The sequence below is a fragment of the Haliotis cracherodii genome, unplaced genomic scaffold (genome assembly GCF_022045235.1).
Source record: "Haliotis cracherodii isolate W230 unplaced genomic scaffold, xgHalCrac1.p SCAF_10, whole genome shotgun sequence".
Classification (NCBI taxonomy): Eukaryota; Metazoa; Mollusca; class Gastropoda; order Lepetellida; family Haliotidae; genus Haliotis; species Haliotis cracherodii.
In genome coordinates, this window is record NW_027266265.1 from 58,279,111 (window position 1) to 58,299,016 (window position 19,906).

The 19,906-nt window shown below is 49.0% G+C and overlaps 1 protein-coding gene across 1 annotated transcript; it reads left to right on the plus strand.

Annotated features, from left to right (window-relative positions):
• The first annotated feature begins 1,251 nt into the window (after positions 1-1,251).
• LOC139453933 (mucin-2-like) lies at positions 1,252-17,544 on the plus strand. Its single transcript, XM_071235375.1, has 9 exons — positions 1,252-1,275; positions 6,350-7,342; positions 8,772-10,737; positions 10,854-11,840; positions 11,957-12,371; positions 12,968-14,001; positions 14,118-14,532; positions 15,129-16,447; positions 16,739-17,544. Exons 1-9 carry the CDS (start codon positions 1,252-1,254, stop codon positions 17,542-17,544), a joined length of 7,959 nt encoding a protein of 2,652 aa, XP_071091476.1.
• The last annotated feature ends 2,362 nt before the right edge of the window (positions 17,545-19,906 follow it).

Here is a 19,906-nt window from a genome sequence, read left to right on the forward strand (position 1 = left end):
CTACACTACAACACCCATAATATACAATACACCACCAACAATCTGCACTACATCACCCACAATCTACACTACACCACCCACAATCTACACTACAACACCCATAATATACAATACACCACCAACAATCTGCACTACATCACCCACAATCTACACTACACCACCCACAATCTACACTTCACCACCCATAATTTACACTACGCCAACCACAATCTACACTACACCACCCACAATCTAAACTACACCACCCACAATCTACACTACACCACCCACAATCTACACTTCACCACCCACGATCTACACTACACGACCCACATTCTACACTACAAGACCCACATTCTACACTACAAGACCCAAAAAGTACACTTCACCACCCACAATCTACACAACACCACCCACAATGTACACTTCAAGACCCACAATCTACACTACACCACCCACAATCTACACTACACCACCCACAATCTACACTACCACCCACGATCTACACTACACGACCCACATTCTACACTACAAGACCCACAATCTACACTTCACCACCACAATCTACACTACGCCAACCACAATCTACACTTCACCTACACTGTACCACCCACAATATACACTACCCCACCTACCATCTACACGACACCACCCACAATCTACACACCACCCACAATCTACACAAACGCATGCCTACTACACACCAAACATACTATGTACATCCCACCATATTCATCGTGAAATGAAGCATACGCAATACACAATGTAATTTCAGATAACCATACCTCAATCTGGGACAGGAGATAAACGGTATGTAGAAATTGAAGGAGGTTGCCTCAAGGCTTCCTCGACAAACTAATGTCGGCAGAATATCATTCTATCTGGTAAGTCGTAAAGTTTGGAGCTCGATAGTCACATGTTGTCGCTGTACAAAGCCATTGAACATTGTTCATTGCCATGTCACATAAGGTCACAAGGTTGCGCTGAACTCTGTATCTCGTGTGACCGCCCCGGGCAGCAATTACGGCTCTGCATTTCCTTGGCACTGACTGGAAAAGTGTACGAATTCTGTCCTTCGGAATTCTGCGCCATTCTGCTTGTAACGCGTTGGCCAGTTGTGGGAGTATCTGCGGCGTGTTCTGACGTTGACGTACACGTCGATCGAGTTCATCACAGAGGTCGACGGCCAGGGCAAGCCGTTGATGTTGACATTATGAGGGTAGTCTACCGTGACAGGAGATGTGTACGTTTGAGCGTTGTCCTGTTGAAACAATGGCGGTCAATGATTGGAAGGAGGTGAGGTTGAAGAATTTGATTCATGTATCAATTTGCTGTCAAATTTCCATGAACCACAACCAAGTCAGATCTCGTGGTGAAGGATATGGCCCCCCACACCATGACACGAACCGCCACCGAAATTCAAGTACACAATATGGGGCAAAACGCTCATTTCGACGCCGATGAACACGCTGTCTTCAATCTCGCTGGTGAAGAAGAAATCGTGATTCATCGCTAAACCAAACTCGTCTCCAGTTGCTCAAATTCCAAGGCTGTAAGGTATGGCACCAACGCAAGCGTCGCCGTTTATGGATCTGTAGCAAAACAGGAATGATAACTGATCTCTGGGTCAGATTCCAGCCTCGCGAAGATGGTTCCTGACAGTCTGGTCCGATATCCTCCTCAAACCAAGGACGCGCCCTGCAGTCTCCGTAGTTGTGGTATTGCGATGACGTAGGTGGAACAGTCGAATGTAGCGAACATTCAGGGGTGGTAACTCTTGTTCGGCCGGTTCTCGGACGGTCTGCAGTGGAATTGAACTGTGTGTATCGTTCAAAAAGGCGGCAAATGGTGCTGCGGTGGACGTTGACGTGGCGTGCAACAGAAGACTGCGACTCCTCTTTGGATACGTCCTAATTCGATGTTCCGATCGGCAGCGGTGAGTCTCGACATTTTTTAAATTGAAAAATAATGGCAATTGAATGACAAATTATTGGCTTATGCTTGCCTTTTTATAGCCACTACCACGTTGACGCATCGTTTTTCAAATATTAGGCCACCAACATTTTTCCAAAAACATAAATCCAATTTATATACTGGATTTTTTGTGCAGTCAGGTTCAATGAATTACATACTACCTGTGCGTTTCTTTTTTTTTGAAGAGTGTACCTTTCGGGATGTAGCTAGCATACTGCTGAACAACGTTCACTCTCTCTGGGTGTAATAACTTAGCAGTGTGTTGGATCTGTTTGTTCCTGCCTGCTATTTAAGTTCACTTAAAACACATCTGTGACACATCTGTGACGTCATTCTATTGTTTCATTCCATTCCATTACTTTTCAGGAGTGGTTTGTCTCTTAAACATCATCTTGAACCAATCTTGAATTAATTTCAACTTTGAATAGACAGAACTATTTTTTACGTTTATTGACAATTAAATAATTTAAATTTCTTTCCGAAAACATGTTTCGCCAGGAGGGTTCGAACCCGCACCGTTTGATTTGAGAACGTGTAATTGTCAACCTCAGCTACAGCGGCACATGAAGTGTGAAAATAACTGTTAAACATTTTCATAAGTTTGCATACTCTGAGTATAGAATATTCCAATTTTAGTGTGGGGAGGGGAGGGGGGAGGGGTTCTTACCGATATGTATGTTACACATATTCATGTTACCTTTAAATCCTGCAGCTGAACACAACTTCAATATGGTCTTCGACAAGGTATTTTGCCCAATCGGACTCTTCGAATACCACTGTGCTTTACCAGTAGGCGGCAGTACTTCTCAAACACAATACATCTATTCTTGTCCTTGGTGGATTAGGCGGTGACTGACTTCGTCGGAACGCTATATCCTTAAGGCATGTTAGACGCAGAACTCAATAAATGAATTACTGTTAAGTGTGTGTGCGTGTGTGCGGGCGCAGGCGGGTGTGCATTAACTGAGTTTCAGTTCGCGTTGTATCCCCATTTTATATGCGATCAACGTCAATGTATAGCAGTGTTTATTTTACTTACGGCAACAATCCACCATGTCGGTGAAGGTGACATTTATGACCGGGAGGGTCTGCTGGAGGTCTACCTGCCACCATCTATGTACGGCTGCGCAACATACGCGACGTGTGCACAACTTCCGGCTTTGTTGTGAACGTTGTTGTTGCCATCAACAGCCAGATCCGATGTCTTTCCGTCAGCTCTGTTCTGTAGGTTTGTTCAGTGCAAGATTCGGCACCTCGAAACCTGGAACAAAAATACATGGTTTTCAAAAGATTTTAAAAATATTAGACTTTAACGAGTTCAAATAAGCCTGTTAAATAAGGCAGGATAGTAAGTCAAAATGGGTAAAACCTGCATAATTTCTTAAAAAAATGTTATTCACTGTATATAATTAAGCGTATAATGGAACATACAATTTAGTCTTAACACAGCTATGTATATGGCACTCATGGTTTCGAATGGGGAAAATCTTTGCATTATTATGAAATATAAATGAAATGCTTTCCTGGTTTGCGCTTTTCTTGATGGTTTTTGAATTATCAGTTGATAAACAAGCTGAACCTTATTTTGTTAGAATGCTGTTTACAGTCTAAATGTAGTATAGCTAATGATGTTATATTACTTAACAGGATGAATAGAATAAAAGCAACAAAAACCTTTCCACAATGAGGATTAACTGTTTCCAAATAGAACACAGTCTTTTACATGTATGCAGCAAAGGTTTGATGGGTTAACGTTGCAATTCACGACGAATGAGTTAGTATGAGTATTATAAATTACTCTATCGGTAAAGATCACCATCGGTCCGTCTTCATGGATAGACTGTGGCTACTTGAACGGAATTTTATATTTGGCAAGTATATAGTTTTGAAATGGTGGTAATAACAACCTTTAGAGTTTGATTTGATATTGTCCTTCCAGATTAGTAAACACTAAACCGCGTTATGTTCGACTTTAAAACAAGCCACAAACCACAAATAAGTGTTGTATATTCCGATGGTTTGCAAATACTACCGCCAATTTGAAATTCTTGAGAGTACAGAATCTCGACCAGTCTGTCAAATATATGAAGGTTTTCTACTTTCGAAATGTCGAAACGTGACGTCACGTTGTAGCGTTACTGTGCTATGACATAAGAGCTATGAACGTTTCAGCCTTAAACTCGAACACATCGCACTTAGCAAAAGGTTCGGTACTCCGACTGCCATGTCTAGGCATTGATGGAATACAGTAAAGACACAATATGTTTTAAAAGCAAAAGGTAGTCATGAAAAAATCTTGTATGTCAATTGACCAATAGGTGATATCTCGAGGGTGATATCGTTTAAACTCACACAAACGATATCTCCTGTGAAAGTCAGAATTGGATGAGAAATTATGTTAAACAATATAAATAATAATTAGGAATATAAAGAACCATTTAATTGCGAACCTATTGCCAGATGGCTTGTAAAAAACAAAAGCCAGAATTAACAAAGCAACGCTATCATCTTATCATGTTATCCACATATCGCATTATGCATAGAATGACGAAATATGACCTGAAACATATACTGGATGTTTACCACAAGGAATAAGCACACTAAGTAATGTCAAATATGAAAGAGAACCAAACCTGTAGCTCTGAGAAGAGTACCAGTACACACACCAGTGCATTAGCCATCGTCCTCCTGAATGATCTACTTCACTGTGGAATACTATCATCCACATCTTGAGTGTATGTGTCAGAGGCTCTCCATGGAAGACCTGTTTCCTTATTATTTGTATGTAAATGTCTATTAAAAAATAACGGGTGAGTATTGATTACTGATCTTAATTGCTATGCCTAGACCCACATCTTCGGAGTTTGTACTCGTATATCCATAGAGCATGTTCACTAGCCTGTATTTCTGCTGTATGGAAGAGGATAGTTAATTGTCTTGCACTGTCTTTAATGTCTTTATCTTTATTCATAAAAGTAGGGGAGACCACAGACCTCTTCGGCGTGACAAGATATTGCTGGTGCTGGTAGTGTAGCAGTAGTTATGGTGGTGGTTTTGTTGTTGACGGTAATTGTAGTAGTATTAGCAGTGGTGGTGGAGGTGGTGGTGATGGTCGTGGGGAGGAAGGTGGTGGTAATGGTGGTGTTAGTGGTGTTAATGGATGTGGTCGTGGAGATTGTAGTTGTAGTAGTAGTCGAAGCGGCGGTGGTTGTACTACTAGTAGTAGTAATAATGGTGGCGGTGGTAGAAGTAGTGGTGTTGATGTCGGTGGATGTAGTTGTATTAGTTGTAGCAGTGGTAGTAGTGATGGTAGTAGTGATGGTAGTAGTAGTGGTGGTGGTTCTGGTCTTCATGTTGGTGGAAGAAGTTGTAGCAGTAGTAGTGGTCATGCTAGTAGTGATGGTAGTACTAAGTAGTAGTAGTGGTGGTGGTAGTAGTAGTAGTGGTGGTGGTGATACTGGTGGTGGTAGTAGTAGTAGTAGTAGTAGTAGTAGTAGAAGCGGCGGTGGTTGTGGTAGTAGTAGTAATAATGGTGGCGGGGGTAGAAGTATTGTGTTGATGTTGGTCGAAGTAGTTGTATTAGTTGTAGCAGTGGTAGTAGTGATGGTAGTAGTAGTGGTGGAGGTTGTGGTAGTAGTAATAATGGTGGCGACGGTAGTGGTAGTGGTGTTGATGTTGGTGGAAGTAGTTGTAGTTGTAGTAGTGGTCATGGTAGTAGTGATGGCATGGGCGGATACAGCTTAATTTATACAGAAATAAAGGTTTTTTTCGAAATAAAAGGGGGGTGCGCCGCACCGCACCCCGCACCGCACCGCACCGCTCTCAGTCTTCACCGTCCAACCCTATCAGCCTACACCCTCCAACCCTCTCAGACTACACCCTCCAACCCTCTCAGTCTACACCCTCCAACCCTATCAGTCTATACCGTCCAACCCTCTCAGTCTTCACCACCCAACCCTATCAGACTACACCGTCCTACACCCGCCAACCTTCTCAGTCTTCACCGTCCAACTCTCTCAGTCTTCACCGTCCAACCCTCTCAGTCTTAACGTCCAACTCTCTCAGTCTACACCGTCCAACCTTCTCAGTCTTCACAGTCCAGCCCTCTCAGTCTTCACCGTGCAACCCTCTCAGTCTTCACCGTCAAACTCTCTCAGTCTACAACCTCCAACCCTTTCAGCCTACACCCTCCAACCCTCTCAGTCTACACCCTCCAACCCTATCAGTCTATACCGTCCAACCCTCTCAGTCTTCACCATCCAACCCTATCACACTACACCGTCCTACATCCGCCAATCTTCTCAGTCTTCACCGTCCAACTCTCTCAGTCTTCACCGTCCAACCCTCTCAGTCTTAACGTCCAACTCTCTCAGTCTACACCGTCCAACCTTCTCAGTCTTCACCGTCCAGCCCTCTCAGTCTTCACCGTGCAACCCTCTCAGTCTTCACCGTCAAACTCTCTCAGTCTACAACCTCCAACCCTCTCAGACTACACCCTCCAACCCTCTCAGTCTACACCCTCCAACCCTATCAGTCTATACCGTCCAACCCTCTCAGTCTTCACCATCCAACCCTATCAGACTACACAGTCCTACACCCGCCAACCTTCTCAGTCTTCACCGTCCAACTCTCTCAGTCTTCACCGTCCAACCCTCTCAGTCTTAACGTCCAACTCTCTCAGTCTACACCGTCCAACCTTCTCAGTCTTCACCGACCAGCCCTCTCAGTCTTCACCGTCCAACCCTCTCAGTCTTCAACGTCAAACTCTCTCAGTCTACAACCTCCAACCCTCTCAGACTACACCATCCAACCCTCTCAGTCTATACCGTCCAACCCTCTCAGTCTTCACCATCCAACCCTATCAGACTACACCGTCCTACACCCGCCAACCTTCTCAATCTTCACCGTCCAACTCTCTCAGTCTTCACCGTCCAACCCTCTCAGTCTTCACCGTCCAGCCCTCTCAGTCTTCACCGTCCAACTCTCTCAGTCTTCATCGTCCAACCCTCTCAATCTTAACGTCCAACTCTCTCAGTCTACACCCTCCAACCCTCTCAGTCTACACCGTCCAACCCTAAAAGCCTACACCGTCAAACCCAATCAGCCTACACCATCCAACCCTCTCACTTCTCACCGTCAAACCCTTTCAGCCTACACCCTCCAACCCTCTCAGACTACACCCTCCGCGCCTCTCAGTCTACACCCTCCAACCCTCTCAGTCTATACCGTCCAACCCTCTCAGTCTTCACCATCCAACCCTATCAGACTACACCGTCCTACACCCGCCAACCTTCTCAGTCTTCACCGTCCAACTCTCTCAGTCTTCACCGTCCAACCCTCTCAGTCTTCACCGTCCAGCCCTCTCAGTCTTCACCGTCCAACTCTCTCAGTCTTCATCGTCCAACCCTCTCAGTCTTAACGTCCAACTCTCTCAGTCTACACCCTCCAACCCTCTCAGTCTACACCGTCCAACCCTAAAAGCCTACACCGTCAAACCCAATCAGCCTACACCCTCCAACCCTCTCACTTCTCACCGTCGAACCCTTTCAGCCTACACCCTCCAACCCTCTCAGACTACACCCTCCGCGCCTCTCAGTCTACACCCTCCAACCCTATCAGTCTATACCGTCCAACCCTCTCAGTCTACACCCTCCAACCCTATCAGTCTACACCCTCCAACCCTATCAGTCTATACCGTCCAACCCTCTCAGTCTTCACCACCCAACCCTATCAGACTACACCGTCCTACACCCGCCAACCTTCTCAGTCTTCACCGTCCAACTCTCTCAGTCTTCACCGTCCAACCCTCTCAGTCTTAACGTCCAACTCTCTCAGTCTACACCGTCCAACCTTCTCAGTCTTCACAGTCCAGCCCTCTCAGTCTTCACCGTGCAACCCTCTCAGTCTTCACCGTCAAACTCTCTCAGTCTACAACCTCCAACCCTTTCAGCCTACACCCTCCAACCCTCTCAGACTACACCCTCCAACCCTCTCAGTCTACACCCTCCAACCCTATCAGTCTATACCGTCCAACCCTCTCAGTCTTCACCATCCAACCCTATCACACTACACCGTCCTACATCCGCCAATCTTCTCAGTCTTCACCGTCCAACTCTCTCAGTCTTCACCGTCCAACCCTCTCAGTCTTAACGTCCAACTCTCTCAGTCTACACCCTCCAACCTTCTCAGTCTTCACCGTCCAGCCCTCTCAGTCTTCACCGTGCAACCCTCTCAGTCTTCACCGTCCAACTCTCTCAGTCTTCATCGTCCAACCCTCTCAATCTTAACGTCCAACTCTCTCAGTCTACACCCTCCAACCCTCTCAGTCTACACCGTCCAACCCTAAAAGCCTACACCGTCAAACCCAATCAGCCTACACCATCCAACCCTCTCACTTCTCACCGTCAAACCCTTTCAGCCTACACCCTCCAACCCTCTCAGACTACACCCTCCGCGCCTCTCAGTCTACACCCTCCAACCCTCTCAGTCTATACCGTCCAACCCTCTCAGTCTTCACCATCCAACCCTATCAGACTACACCGTCCTACACCCGCCAACCTTCTCAGTCTTCACCGTCCAACTCTCTCAGTCTTCACCGTCCAACCCTCTCAGTCTTCACCGTCCAGCCCTCTCAGTCTTCACCGTCCGACTCTCTCAGTCTTCATCGTCCAACCCTCTCAGTCTTAACGTCCAACTCTCTCAGTCTACACCCTCCAACCCTCTCAGTCTACACCGTCCAACCCTAAAAGCCTACACCGTCAAACCCAATCAGCCTACACCCTCCAACCCTCTCACTTCTCACCGTCAAACCCTTTCAGCCTACACCCTCCAACCCTCTCAGACTACACCCTCCGCGCCTCTCAGTCTACACCCTCCAACCCTATCAGTCTATACCGTCCAACCCTCTCAGTCTTCACCATCCAACCCTATCAGACTACACCGTCCTACACCCGCCAACCTTCTCAGTCTTCACCGTCCAACTCTCTCAGTCTTCACCGTCCAACCCTCTCAGTCTTAACGTCCAACTCTCTCAGTCTACACCGTCCAACCTTCTCAGTCTTCACCGTCCAGCCCTCTCAGTCTTCACCGTGCAACCCTCTCAGTCTTCACCGTCAAACTCTCTCAGTCTACAACCTCCAACCCTCTCAGACTACACCCTCCAACCCTCTCAGACTACACCCTCCAACCCTATCAGTCTACACCCTCCAACCCTATCAGTCTTCACCATCCAACCCTATCAGACTACACCGTCCTACACCCGCCAATCTTCTCAGTCTTCACCGTCCAACTCTCTCAGTCTTCACCGTCCAACCCTCTCAGTCTTAACGTACAACTCTCTCAGTCTTCACCGTCCAACCTTCTCAGTCTTCACCGTCCAGCCCTCTCAGTCTTCACCGTCCAACCCTCTCAGTCTTCAACGTCAAACTCTCTCAGTCTACAACCTCCAACCCTCTCAGACTACACCATCCAACCCTCTCAGTCTACACCCTCCAACCCTATCAGTCTATACCGTCCTACACCCGCCAACCTTCTCAGTCTTCACCGTCCAACTCTCTCAGTCTTCACCGTCCAACCCTCTCAGTCTTAACGTCCAACTCTCTCAGTCTACACCGTCCAACCTTCTCAGTCTTCACCGTCCAGCCCTCTCAGTCTTCACCGTCCAACTCTCTCAGTCTTCACCGTCCAACCCTCTCAGTCTTAACGTCCAACTCTCTCAGTCTACACCCTCCAACCCTCTCAGTCTACACCGTCCAACCCTAAAAGCCTACACCGTCAAACCCAATCAGCCTACACCCTCCAACCCTCTCACTTCTCACCGTCAAACCCTTTCAGCCTACACCCTCCAACCCTCTCAGACTACACCCTCCGCGCCTCTCAGTCTAAACCGTCCAACCTTAACAGCCTACACCGTCAAACCCTATCAGCCTAGACCTTCCAACCCTATCAGCGTACACCCTCCAACCCTTTCAGTTCTCACCGTCCAACTCTTTCAGTCTTCACCGTCCAACCCTCTCAGTCTACACCCTCCAACCCTCTCAGTCTACACCCTCAAACCCTATCAGTCTATACCGTCCAACCCTCTCAGTCTTCACCATCCAACCCTATCAGACTACACCGTCCTACACCCGCCAACCTTCTCAGTCTTCACCGTCCAGCTCTCTCAGTCTTCACAGTCCAACCCTCTCAGTCTTAACGTCCAACTCTCTCAGTCTACACTGTCCAACCTTCTCAGTCCTCACCGTCCAGCCCTCTCAGTCTTCACCGTCGAACCCTCTCAGTCTTCGCTGTCCAACTCTCTCAGTCTACAACCTCCAACCCTTTCAGCCTACACCGTCCAACCCTCTCAGACAACACCCTCCAACCCTCTCAGTCTACACCGTCCAACCTTAACAGCCTACACCGTCAAACCCTATCAGCCTACACCCTCCAACCCTATCAGTGTACACCCTCTAACCCTCTCAGTTCTCACCGTCCAACTCTTTCAGTCTTCACCGTCCAACCCTCTCAGTCTACACCCTCCAACCCTCTCAGTCTTCACCGTCCAACCATCTCAGTCCTCAACGTTCAACTCTCTCAGTCTACACCGTCCAGCCCTCTCAGTCTACACCCTGCAACCCTCTCAGCCTACACCTTCCAGCCCTCTCAGTCTTCACCGTCAAACCCTCTCAGTCTTCACCGTCCAACCCTATCAGCCTACACCCTCCAAGCCTCTCAGACTACACCCTCCAACTATTTCAGTCTTCACCGTCCAACTCTTTCAGTCTACACCCTCCAACCCTCTCAGTCTACACTGTCCAACCCTCTCAGCCTACACCGTCCAACCCTCTCAGTCTTCAACGTCCAACCCTCTCAGTCTACACCCTCCAACTCTCTCAGTCTTCACCGTCCAACTCTTTCAGTCTACACCCTCCAACCCTCTCAGTCTACACTGTCCAACCCTCTCAGCCTACACCGTCCAACCCTCTCAGTCTTCAACGTCAAACTCTCTCAGTCTTCACCGTCCAACCCTCTCATGCCACACCCTCAAACCCTCTTAGGCTACACCTTCCAACCCTCTCAGTCTTCATCGTCCAACTCTCTCAGCCTATACCGTCCAACCCTCTCAGTCTTCACCGTCCAACCATCTCAGTCCTCAACGTCCAACTCTCTCAGTCTTCACCGTCCAACCCTCTCAGGCCACACCCTCCAACCCTCTGAGTCTACATCGTCCAACCCTCTCAGTCTACAACCTCCAACCCTCTCAGTCTACACCGTCCAGCTCTCTCAGTCTTCACAGTCCAACCCTCTCAGTCTTAACGTCCAACTCTCTCAGTCTACACTGTCCAACCTTCTCAGTCTTCACCGTCCAGCCCTCTCAGTCTTCACCGTCGAACCCTCTCAGTCTTCGGTGTCCAACTCTCTCAGTCTACAACTTCCAACCCTTTCAGCCTACACCGTCCAACCCTCTCAGACAACACCCTCCAACCCTCTCAGTCTACACCGTCCAACCTTAACAGCCTACACCGTCAAACCCTATCAGCCTACACCCTCCAACCCTATCAGTGTACACCCTCTAACCCTCTCAGTTCTCACCGTCCAACTCTTTCAGTCTTCACCGTCCAACCCTCTCAGTCTACACCCTCCAACCCTCTCAGTCTTCACCGTCCAACCATCTCAGTCCTCAACGTTCAACCCTCTCAGTCTACACCGTCCAGCCCTCTCAGTCTACACCCTGCAACCCTCTCAGCCTACACCTTCCAGCCCTCTCAGTCTTCACCGTCAAACCCTCTCAGTCTTCACCGTCCAACCCTATCAGCCTACACCCTCCAAGCCTCTCAGACTACACCCTCCAACTATTTCAGTCTTCACCGTCCAACTCTTTCAGTCTACACCCTCCAACCCTCTCAGTCTACACTGTCCAACCCTCTCAGCCTACACCGTCCAACCCTCTCAGTCTTCAACGTCCAACCCTCTCAGTCTACACCCTCCAACTCTCTCAGTCTTCACCGTCCAACTCTTTCAGTCTACACCCTCCAACCCTCTCAGTCTACACTGTCCAACCCTCTCAGCCTACACCGTCCAACCCTCTCAGTCTTCAACGTCAAACTCTCTCAGTCTTCACCGTCCAACCCTCTCATGCCACACCCTCAAACCCTCTTAGGCTACACCTTCCAACCCTCTCAGTCTTCATCGTCCAACTCTCTCAGCCTATACCGTCCAACCCTCTCAGTCTTCACCGTCCAACCATCTCAGTCCTCAACGTCCAACTCTCTCAGTCTTCACCGTCCAACCCTCTCAGGCCACACCCTCCAACCCTCTGAGTCTACATCGTCCAACCCTCTCAGTCTACAACCTCCAACCCTCTCAGTCTACACCCCCCAACCCTCTCAGTCTACACCGTCCAGCCCTCTCAGTCTACACCCTGCAACCCTCTCAGTGTACACCCTCTAACCCTCTCAGTTCTCACCGTCCAACTCTTTCAGTCTTCACCGTCCAACCCTCTCAGTCTACACCCTCCAACCCTCTCAGTCTTCACCCTCCAACCCTCTCAGTCTTCATCGTCCAGCCCTCTCAGTCTTCACCGTCCAATTCTTTTAGTCTACACCCTCCAACCCTTTCAGTCTACACTGTCCAACCATATCAGCCTACACCGTCCAACCCTCTCAGTCTTCAACGTCGAACTCTCTGAGTCTTCACCGTCCAACCCTCTCAGGCCTTACCCTCAAACCCTCTCAGGGTACACTTTCCAACCCTCTCAGTCTTCACCGTCCAACTCTCTCAGTCTTCACTGTCCAACTCTCTCAGTCTACACCGTCCAACCCTCTCAGTCTTCACCGTCCAACCCTCTCAGTCTACACCGTCCAACCCTCTCAGGCCACACCCTCCAACCCCCTCAGGCTACACTGTCCGAACCGCTCATTCTTCACTGTCCAACTCTCTCAGCCTACAACCTCCAACCCTCTCAGTCTATACCGTCCAACCCTCTCAGTCTTCACCGTCCAATCATCTAAGTTTCACTGTCCAACCCTATCAGCCTACACCCTCCAACCCTCTCAGTCCTCAACGTCCAACCCTCTCAGTCTTCACCGTCCAACCATCTCAGTCCTCAACGTCCAACTCTCTCAGTCTTCACCGTCCAACCCTCTCAGTCCACACCCTCCAACCCTCTGAGTCTACATCGTCCAACCCTCTCAGTCTACAACCTCCAACCCTCTCAGTCTACACCCCCCAACCCTCTCAGTCTACACCGTCCAGCCCTCTCAGTCTACACCCTGCAACCCTCTCAGCCTACACCTTCCAGCCCTCTCAGTCTTCACCGTCAAACCCTCTCAGTCTTCACCGTCCAACCCTATCAGCCTACACCCTCCAAGCCTCTCAGACTACACCCTCCAACTATTTCAGTCTTCACCGTCCAACTCTTTCAGTCTACACCCTCCAACCCTCTCAGTCTACACTGTCCAACCCTCTCAGCCTACACCCCCCAACCCTCTCAGTCTTCAACGTCCAACCCTCTCAGTCTACACCCTCCAACTCTCTCAGTCTTCACCGTCCAACTCTTTCAGTCTACACTGTCCAACCCTCTCAGCCTACACCGTCCAACCCTCTCAGTCTTCAACGTCAAACTCTCTCAGTCTTCACCGTCCAACCCTCTCATGCCACATCCTCAAACCCTCTTAGGCTACACCTTCCAACCCTCTCAGTCTTCATCGTCCAACTCTCTCAGCCTATACCGTCCAACCCTCTCAGTCTTCACCGTCCAACCATCTCAGTCCTCAACGTCCAACTCTCTCAGTCTTCACCGTCCAACCCTCTCAGGCCACACCCTCCAACCCTCTGAGTCTACATCGTCCAACCCTCTCAGTCTACAACCTCCAACCCTCTCAGTCTACACCCTGCAACCCTCTCAGCCTACACCTTCCAGCCCTCTCAGTCTTCACCGTCAAACCCTCTCAGTCTTCACCGTCCAACCCTATCAGCCTACACCCTCCAAGCCTCTCAGACTACACCCTCCAACTATTTCAGTCTTCACCGTCCAACTCTTTCAGTCTACACCCTCCAACCCTCTCAGTCTACACTGTCCAACCCTCTCAGCCTACACCGTCCAACCCTCTCAGTCTTCAACGTCCAACCCTCTCAGTCTACACCCTCCAACTCTCTCAGTCTTCACCGTCCAACTCTTTCAGTCTACACCCTCCAACCCTCTCAGTCTACACTGTCCAACCCTCTCAGCCTACACCGTCCAACCCTCTCAGTCTTCAACGTCAAACTCTCTCAGTCTTCACCGTCCAACCCTCTCATGCCACACCCTCAAACCCTCTTAGGCTACACCTTCCAACCCTCTCAGTCTTCATCGTCCAACTCTCTCAGCCTATACCGTCCAACCCTCTCAGTCTTCACCGTCCAACCATCTCAGTCCTCAACGTCCAACTCTCTCAGTCTTCACCGTCCAACCCTCTCAGGCCACACCCTCCAACCCTCTGAGTCTACATCGTCCAACCCTCTCAGTCTACAACCTCCAACCCTCTCAGTCTACACCCCCCAACCCTCTCAGTCTACACCGTCCAGCCCTCTCAGTCTACACCCTGCAACCCTCTCAGTGTACACCCTCTAACCCTCTCAGTTCTCACCGTCCAACTCTTTCAGTCTTCACCGTCCAACCCTCTCAGTCTACACCCTCCAACCCTCTCAGTCTTCACCCTCCAACCCTCTCAGTCTTCATCGTCCAGCCCTCTCAGTCTTCACCGTCCAATTCTTTTAGTCTACACCCTCCAACCCTTTCAGTCTACACTGTCCAACCATATCAGCCTACACCGTCCAACCCTCTCAGTCTTCAACGTCGAACTCTCTGAGTCTTCACCGTCCAACCCTCTCAGGCCTTACCCTCAAACCCTCTCAGGGTACACTTTCCAACCCTCTCAGTCTTCACCGTCCAACTCTCTCAGTCTTCACTGTCCAACTCTCTCAGTCTACACCGTCCAACCCTCTCAGTCTTCACCGTCCAACCCTCTCAGTCTACACCGTCCAACCCTCTCAGGCCACACCCTCCAACCCCCTCAGGCTACACTGTCCAACCCGCTCAGTCTTCACTGTCCAACTCTCTCAGCCTACAACCTCCAACCCTCTCAGTCTATACCGTCCAACCCTCTCAGTCTTCACCGTCCAATCATCTAAGTTTCACTGTCCAACCCTATCAGCCTACACCCTCCAACCCTCTCAGTCCTCAACGTCCAACCCTCTCAGTCTTCACCGTCCAACCATCTCAGTCCTCAACGTCCAACTCTCTCAGTCTTCACCGTCCAACCCTCTCAGTCCACACCCTCCAACCCTCTGAGTCTACATCGTCCAACCCTCTCAGTCTACAACCTCCAACCCTCTCAGTCTACACCCCCCAACCCTCTCAGTCTACACCGTCCAGCCCTCTCAGTCTACACCCTGCAACCCTCTCAGCCTACACCTTCCAGCCCTCTCAGTCTTCACCGTCAAACCCTCTCAGTCTTCACCGTCCAACCCTATCAGCCTACACCCTCCAAGCCTCTCAGACTACACCCTCCAACTATTTCAGTCTTCACCGTCCAACTCTTTCAGTCTACACCCTCCAACCCTCTCAGTCTACACTGTCCAACCCTCTCAGCCTACACCGTCCAACCCTCTCAGTCTTCAACGTCCAACCCTCTCAGTCTACACCCTCCAACTCTCTCAGTCTTCACCGTCCAACTCTTTCAGTCTACACTGTCCAACCCTCTCAGCCTACACCGTCCAACCCTCTCAGTCTTCAACGTCAAACTCTCTCAGTCTTCACCGTCCAACCCTCTCATGCCACACCCTCAAACCCTCTTAGGCTACACCTTCCAACCCTCTCAGTCTTCATCGTCCAACTCTCTCAGCCTATACCGTCCAACCCTCTCAGTCTTCACCGTCCAACCATCTCAGTCCTCAACGTCCAACTCTCTCAGTCTTCACCATCCAACCCTCTCAGGCCACACCCTCCAACCCTCTGAGTCTACATCGTCCAACCCTCTCAGTCTACAACCTCCAACCCTCTCAGTCTACACCCCCCAACCCTCTCAGTCTACACCGTCCAGCCCTCTCAGTCTACACCCTGCAACCCTCTCAGCCTACACCTTCCAGCACTCTCAGTCTTCACCGTCAAACCCTCTCAGTCTTCACCGTCCAACCCTATCAGCCTACACCCTCCAACCCTCTCAGACTACACCCTCCAACTCTTTCAGTCTTCACCGTCCAACCCTCTCAGGCCACACCCTCCAACCCTCTGAGTCTACATCGTCCAACCCTCTCAGTCTTCAACGTCCAACTCTCTCAGTCTACACCCCCCAACCCTCTCAGTCTTCACCGTCCAACTCTTTCAGTCTTCACCGTCCAACCCTCTCAGGCCACACCCTCCAACCCTCTGAGTCTACACTGTCCAACCCTCTCAGTCTTCACCGTCCAACCCTATCAGCCTACACCCTCCAACCCGCTCAGACTACACCCTCCAACTATTTCAGTCTTCACCGTACAACTCTTTCAGTCTACACCCTCCAACCCTCTCAGTCTACACTGTCCAACCCTCTCAGCCTACACCGTCCAACCCTCTCAGTCTTCAACGTCCAACCCTCTCAGTCTACACCCTCCAACTCTCTCAGTCTTCACCGTCCAACTCTTTCAGTCTACACCCTCCAACCCTCTCAGTCTACACTGTCCAACCCTCTCAGCCTACACCGTCCAACCCTCTCAGTCTTCAACGTCCAACCCTCTCAGTCTACACCCTCCAACTCTCTCAGTCTTCACCGTCCAACTCTTTCAGTCTACACCCTCCAACCCTCTCAGTCTACACTGTCCAACCCTCTCAGCCTACACCGTCCAACCCTCTCAGTCTTAAACGTCAAACTCTCTCAGTCTTCACCGTCCAACCCTCTTATGCCACACCCTCAAACCCTCTCAGGCTACACCTTCCAGCCCTCTCAGTCTTCATCGTCCAACTCTCTCAGCCTACACCCTCCAACCCTCTCAGTCTATACCGTCCAACCCTCTCAGTCTTCACCGTCCAACCATCTCAGTCCTCAACGTCCAACTCTCTCAGGCCACACCCTCCAACCCTCTGAGTCTACATCGTCCAACCCTCTCAGTCTACAACCTCCAACCCTCTCAGTCTACACCCCCCAACCCTCTGAGTCTACATCGTTCAACCCTCTCAGTCTACAACCTCCAACCCTCTCAGTCTACACCCCCAACCCTCTCAGCCTACACCGTCCAGCCCTCTCAGTCTACACCGTCCAACCCTCTCAGTCTTCACTGTCCAACCCTCTCAGTCTTCACCGTCCAACCCTTTCAGTATACACCCTCCAACCCTCTCAGCCTACACCCTTCAATCCTCTCAGTCTACACAGTCCAACCCTCTCAGTCTTCACCGTCCAACCCTTTCAGTCTACACCGTCCAACCCTCTCAGTCTACACCCTCCAACGCTCTCAGTCTACACTGTCCAACCCTCTCAGTCTTCACCGTCAAACCCTCTCAGTCTTCACCGTCCAAGCTTCTGTCTACACCCTCCAACCCTCTCAGTCTACACCCTCCAACCCTCTCAGTCTACACCCTCCAACCCTCTCAGCTGACCACTTAGGTGATCTTATTGTACGACAAAATGACATTTCTGCTACCCTATGTCACATACCACTCTGCAGTTGGGTGTCAGCTGACTTGTTTAGTTCTCTCTATAGGGGTACGTATATGTACTCTACAAGCAACCATGCTTTACTTTACATGTCCTATCTTTAGCTGTGTGGTATTTGCGCATCATAAAGACAACATCTACTTTTTATAAATATGGGAATGGTGCAGTGAAAACGACAGGATGGTAAGTCATTAAAAAGGAAAACTGCAGAAGAAACGCCCAACATATAGAGTCTGTCGATGAGCATAACAAACCAATACTTTTGAAGGAAAAAATCATTTTCTTCATAAAGACAAATGTCGGTTTGGTGAGTCTCGCCCAGTTACATGCCAGTGTGGTTTGTTGTGAATTAAGGCTCATGTTACACGTAGCTGTATGAGCTCTACACACACGACACCTATAGGATTTCCTTATCGAGGATCAATGGGGTTTCAATTACCTTAAACACTGATAGTTGATAGGCATGCTGTGTGCAGGCTTTTCGTAAAGTTGTGTGTTGAGAAGACAGACATGTGAACACTTGCCACATTGGAGTACTGACTTAAATTGAAGTTTTATTGAAAAAAACAGCATGACACACACATAATATTGTACACAGACGTCAGGTCATCATGACCTATCATGTTGCATTTATTGTTTTCATGATCATTTAGACCGCAATACACATACTTGTATTACCTTGGAATATCAGTATATGATAATTATATGAAAACGGAACTGAAATACCGTCATTTCGGTTATTATTGATCTGGTTTTGAGGTTTCATTACGCCTACGGTTGTGTGCGGAACAGCAGTAGTTGACTCGTGGGTCACCGGCAAGCCATACAGTTTGTCTACACTTCTTTTCTCTGATGTTTTAAACATGAACGGTATGATTTCAGCTCGGAATGAATTCCCCATGGTACAATAAATAAAATATAATTATGGATCCGTATGATATTTCAACAAAACACCACGTGTACTTGACCTGTTATCACAGTAGTTGAGAGAACAATACGGTCAATATCCACCGCATTGACCTCAGTGCTAGTGTACGTGTTGCAGTTTGCATCTGTAGAACACCATACCCTTGTCGGTGGGTCTCACCGAAATGGTAAGAGTCTGCATCACTTCGGTCTCTCCTCCAATACCGAACTGACTTCTTACAGGTCTTATATGCATTGCTATTTTGTACGCATACCTATTGTGTATTTAGTTACATTATCACAACATTTTGAATAACAATTCGTTTGAACTATAGTGCTGGTCATTAATAAGTTTAAACTATGTTTTAACTAAGTTTGGAAATAAATCGTTTACGTCACATGGTAATTCAAACACTATATATCTTCTCCCTGTAAATAGCCTTCATTGAGAATGAGGCCAGCGAATGCATACGTATACTCACACGCAAAAGAAACGCAAGTGGCTTTAAGCAAATAGGTAACAAACACGGAACCATAAATTGATACGACTTTTAGCATGTAGTGAAGCCTGATGGTGTTATCAATATTTTTGGTTGCATTTTGGAAGCCCCGAGTAAAAACGCAACATAAAAAAACGAATCGCTAAAACGCACCATTTCAATGAATATGTGGGTATCATGCACCCATTTCTCGCGAAATCGAAAATGCACGAACTGTCACGAACTTACTGGGTATAAAACTGTGGCCGATTCTACCACTCCTTGGTCAACAATGCCACGCCTCAAATTCAGAGAAACAAGGCTATCGGACGTTTGGAAGCTGGAGAGTCTGTCCAAGATGTTGCCCGTCATTTCAACGTCAACAAAACCACAATTTACCGTCTCCTGCATCGATACCATGCTACACAGACCACAGATGACCTTCCTCGGAGCGGTCGTCCTAAGGTCACCACACCTCGACAAGATCGGCAGGTTACCCGTCAACACCAGCGACATCCGTTCCTAACTGCAAGTGAAAGTGCTCGGCAGACCATAGGAACACATAATCGACACATTAGCCGGGACACTGTGATCCGACGTCTCCGTTCCAACAACCTCAGATGTCGCCGACCAGCACGTCGTCCTGTTCTCCAACCACGGCATCGACAAGCATGATTTCAGTGGGCACAGTGTCATCACAACTGGCGTCATCGTGAGTGGAGGCGTGTCATCTTCTCTGATGAAAGTCGCTTTTGGGTCTCCCATGCAGGCGGAATAGTCAGAATTTGGCGGCGTCGAGGTTATCGTTTCGCTGACAGTAACGTTGTGGAAAGGGATCCATGGGGTGGATCGAGCGTCATGATATGGGCAGGGATTGGACTTAATGCGAGACTTGGACCCATGTGCTTTCTGAATGTT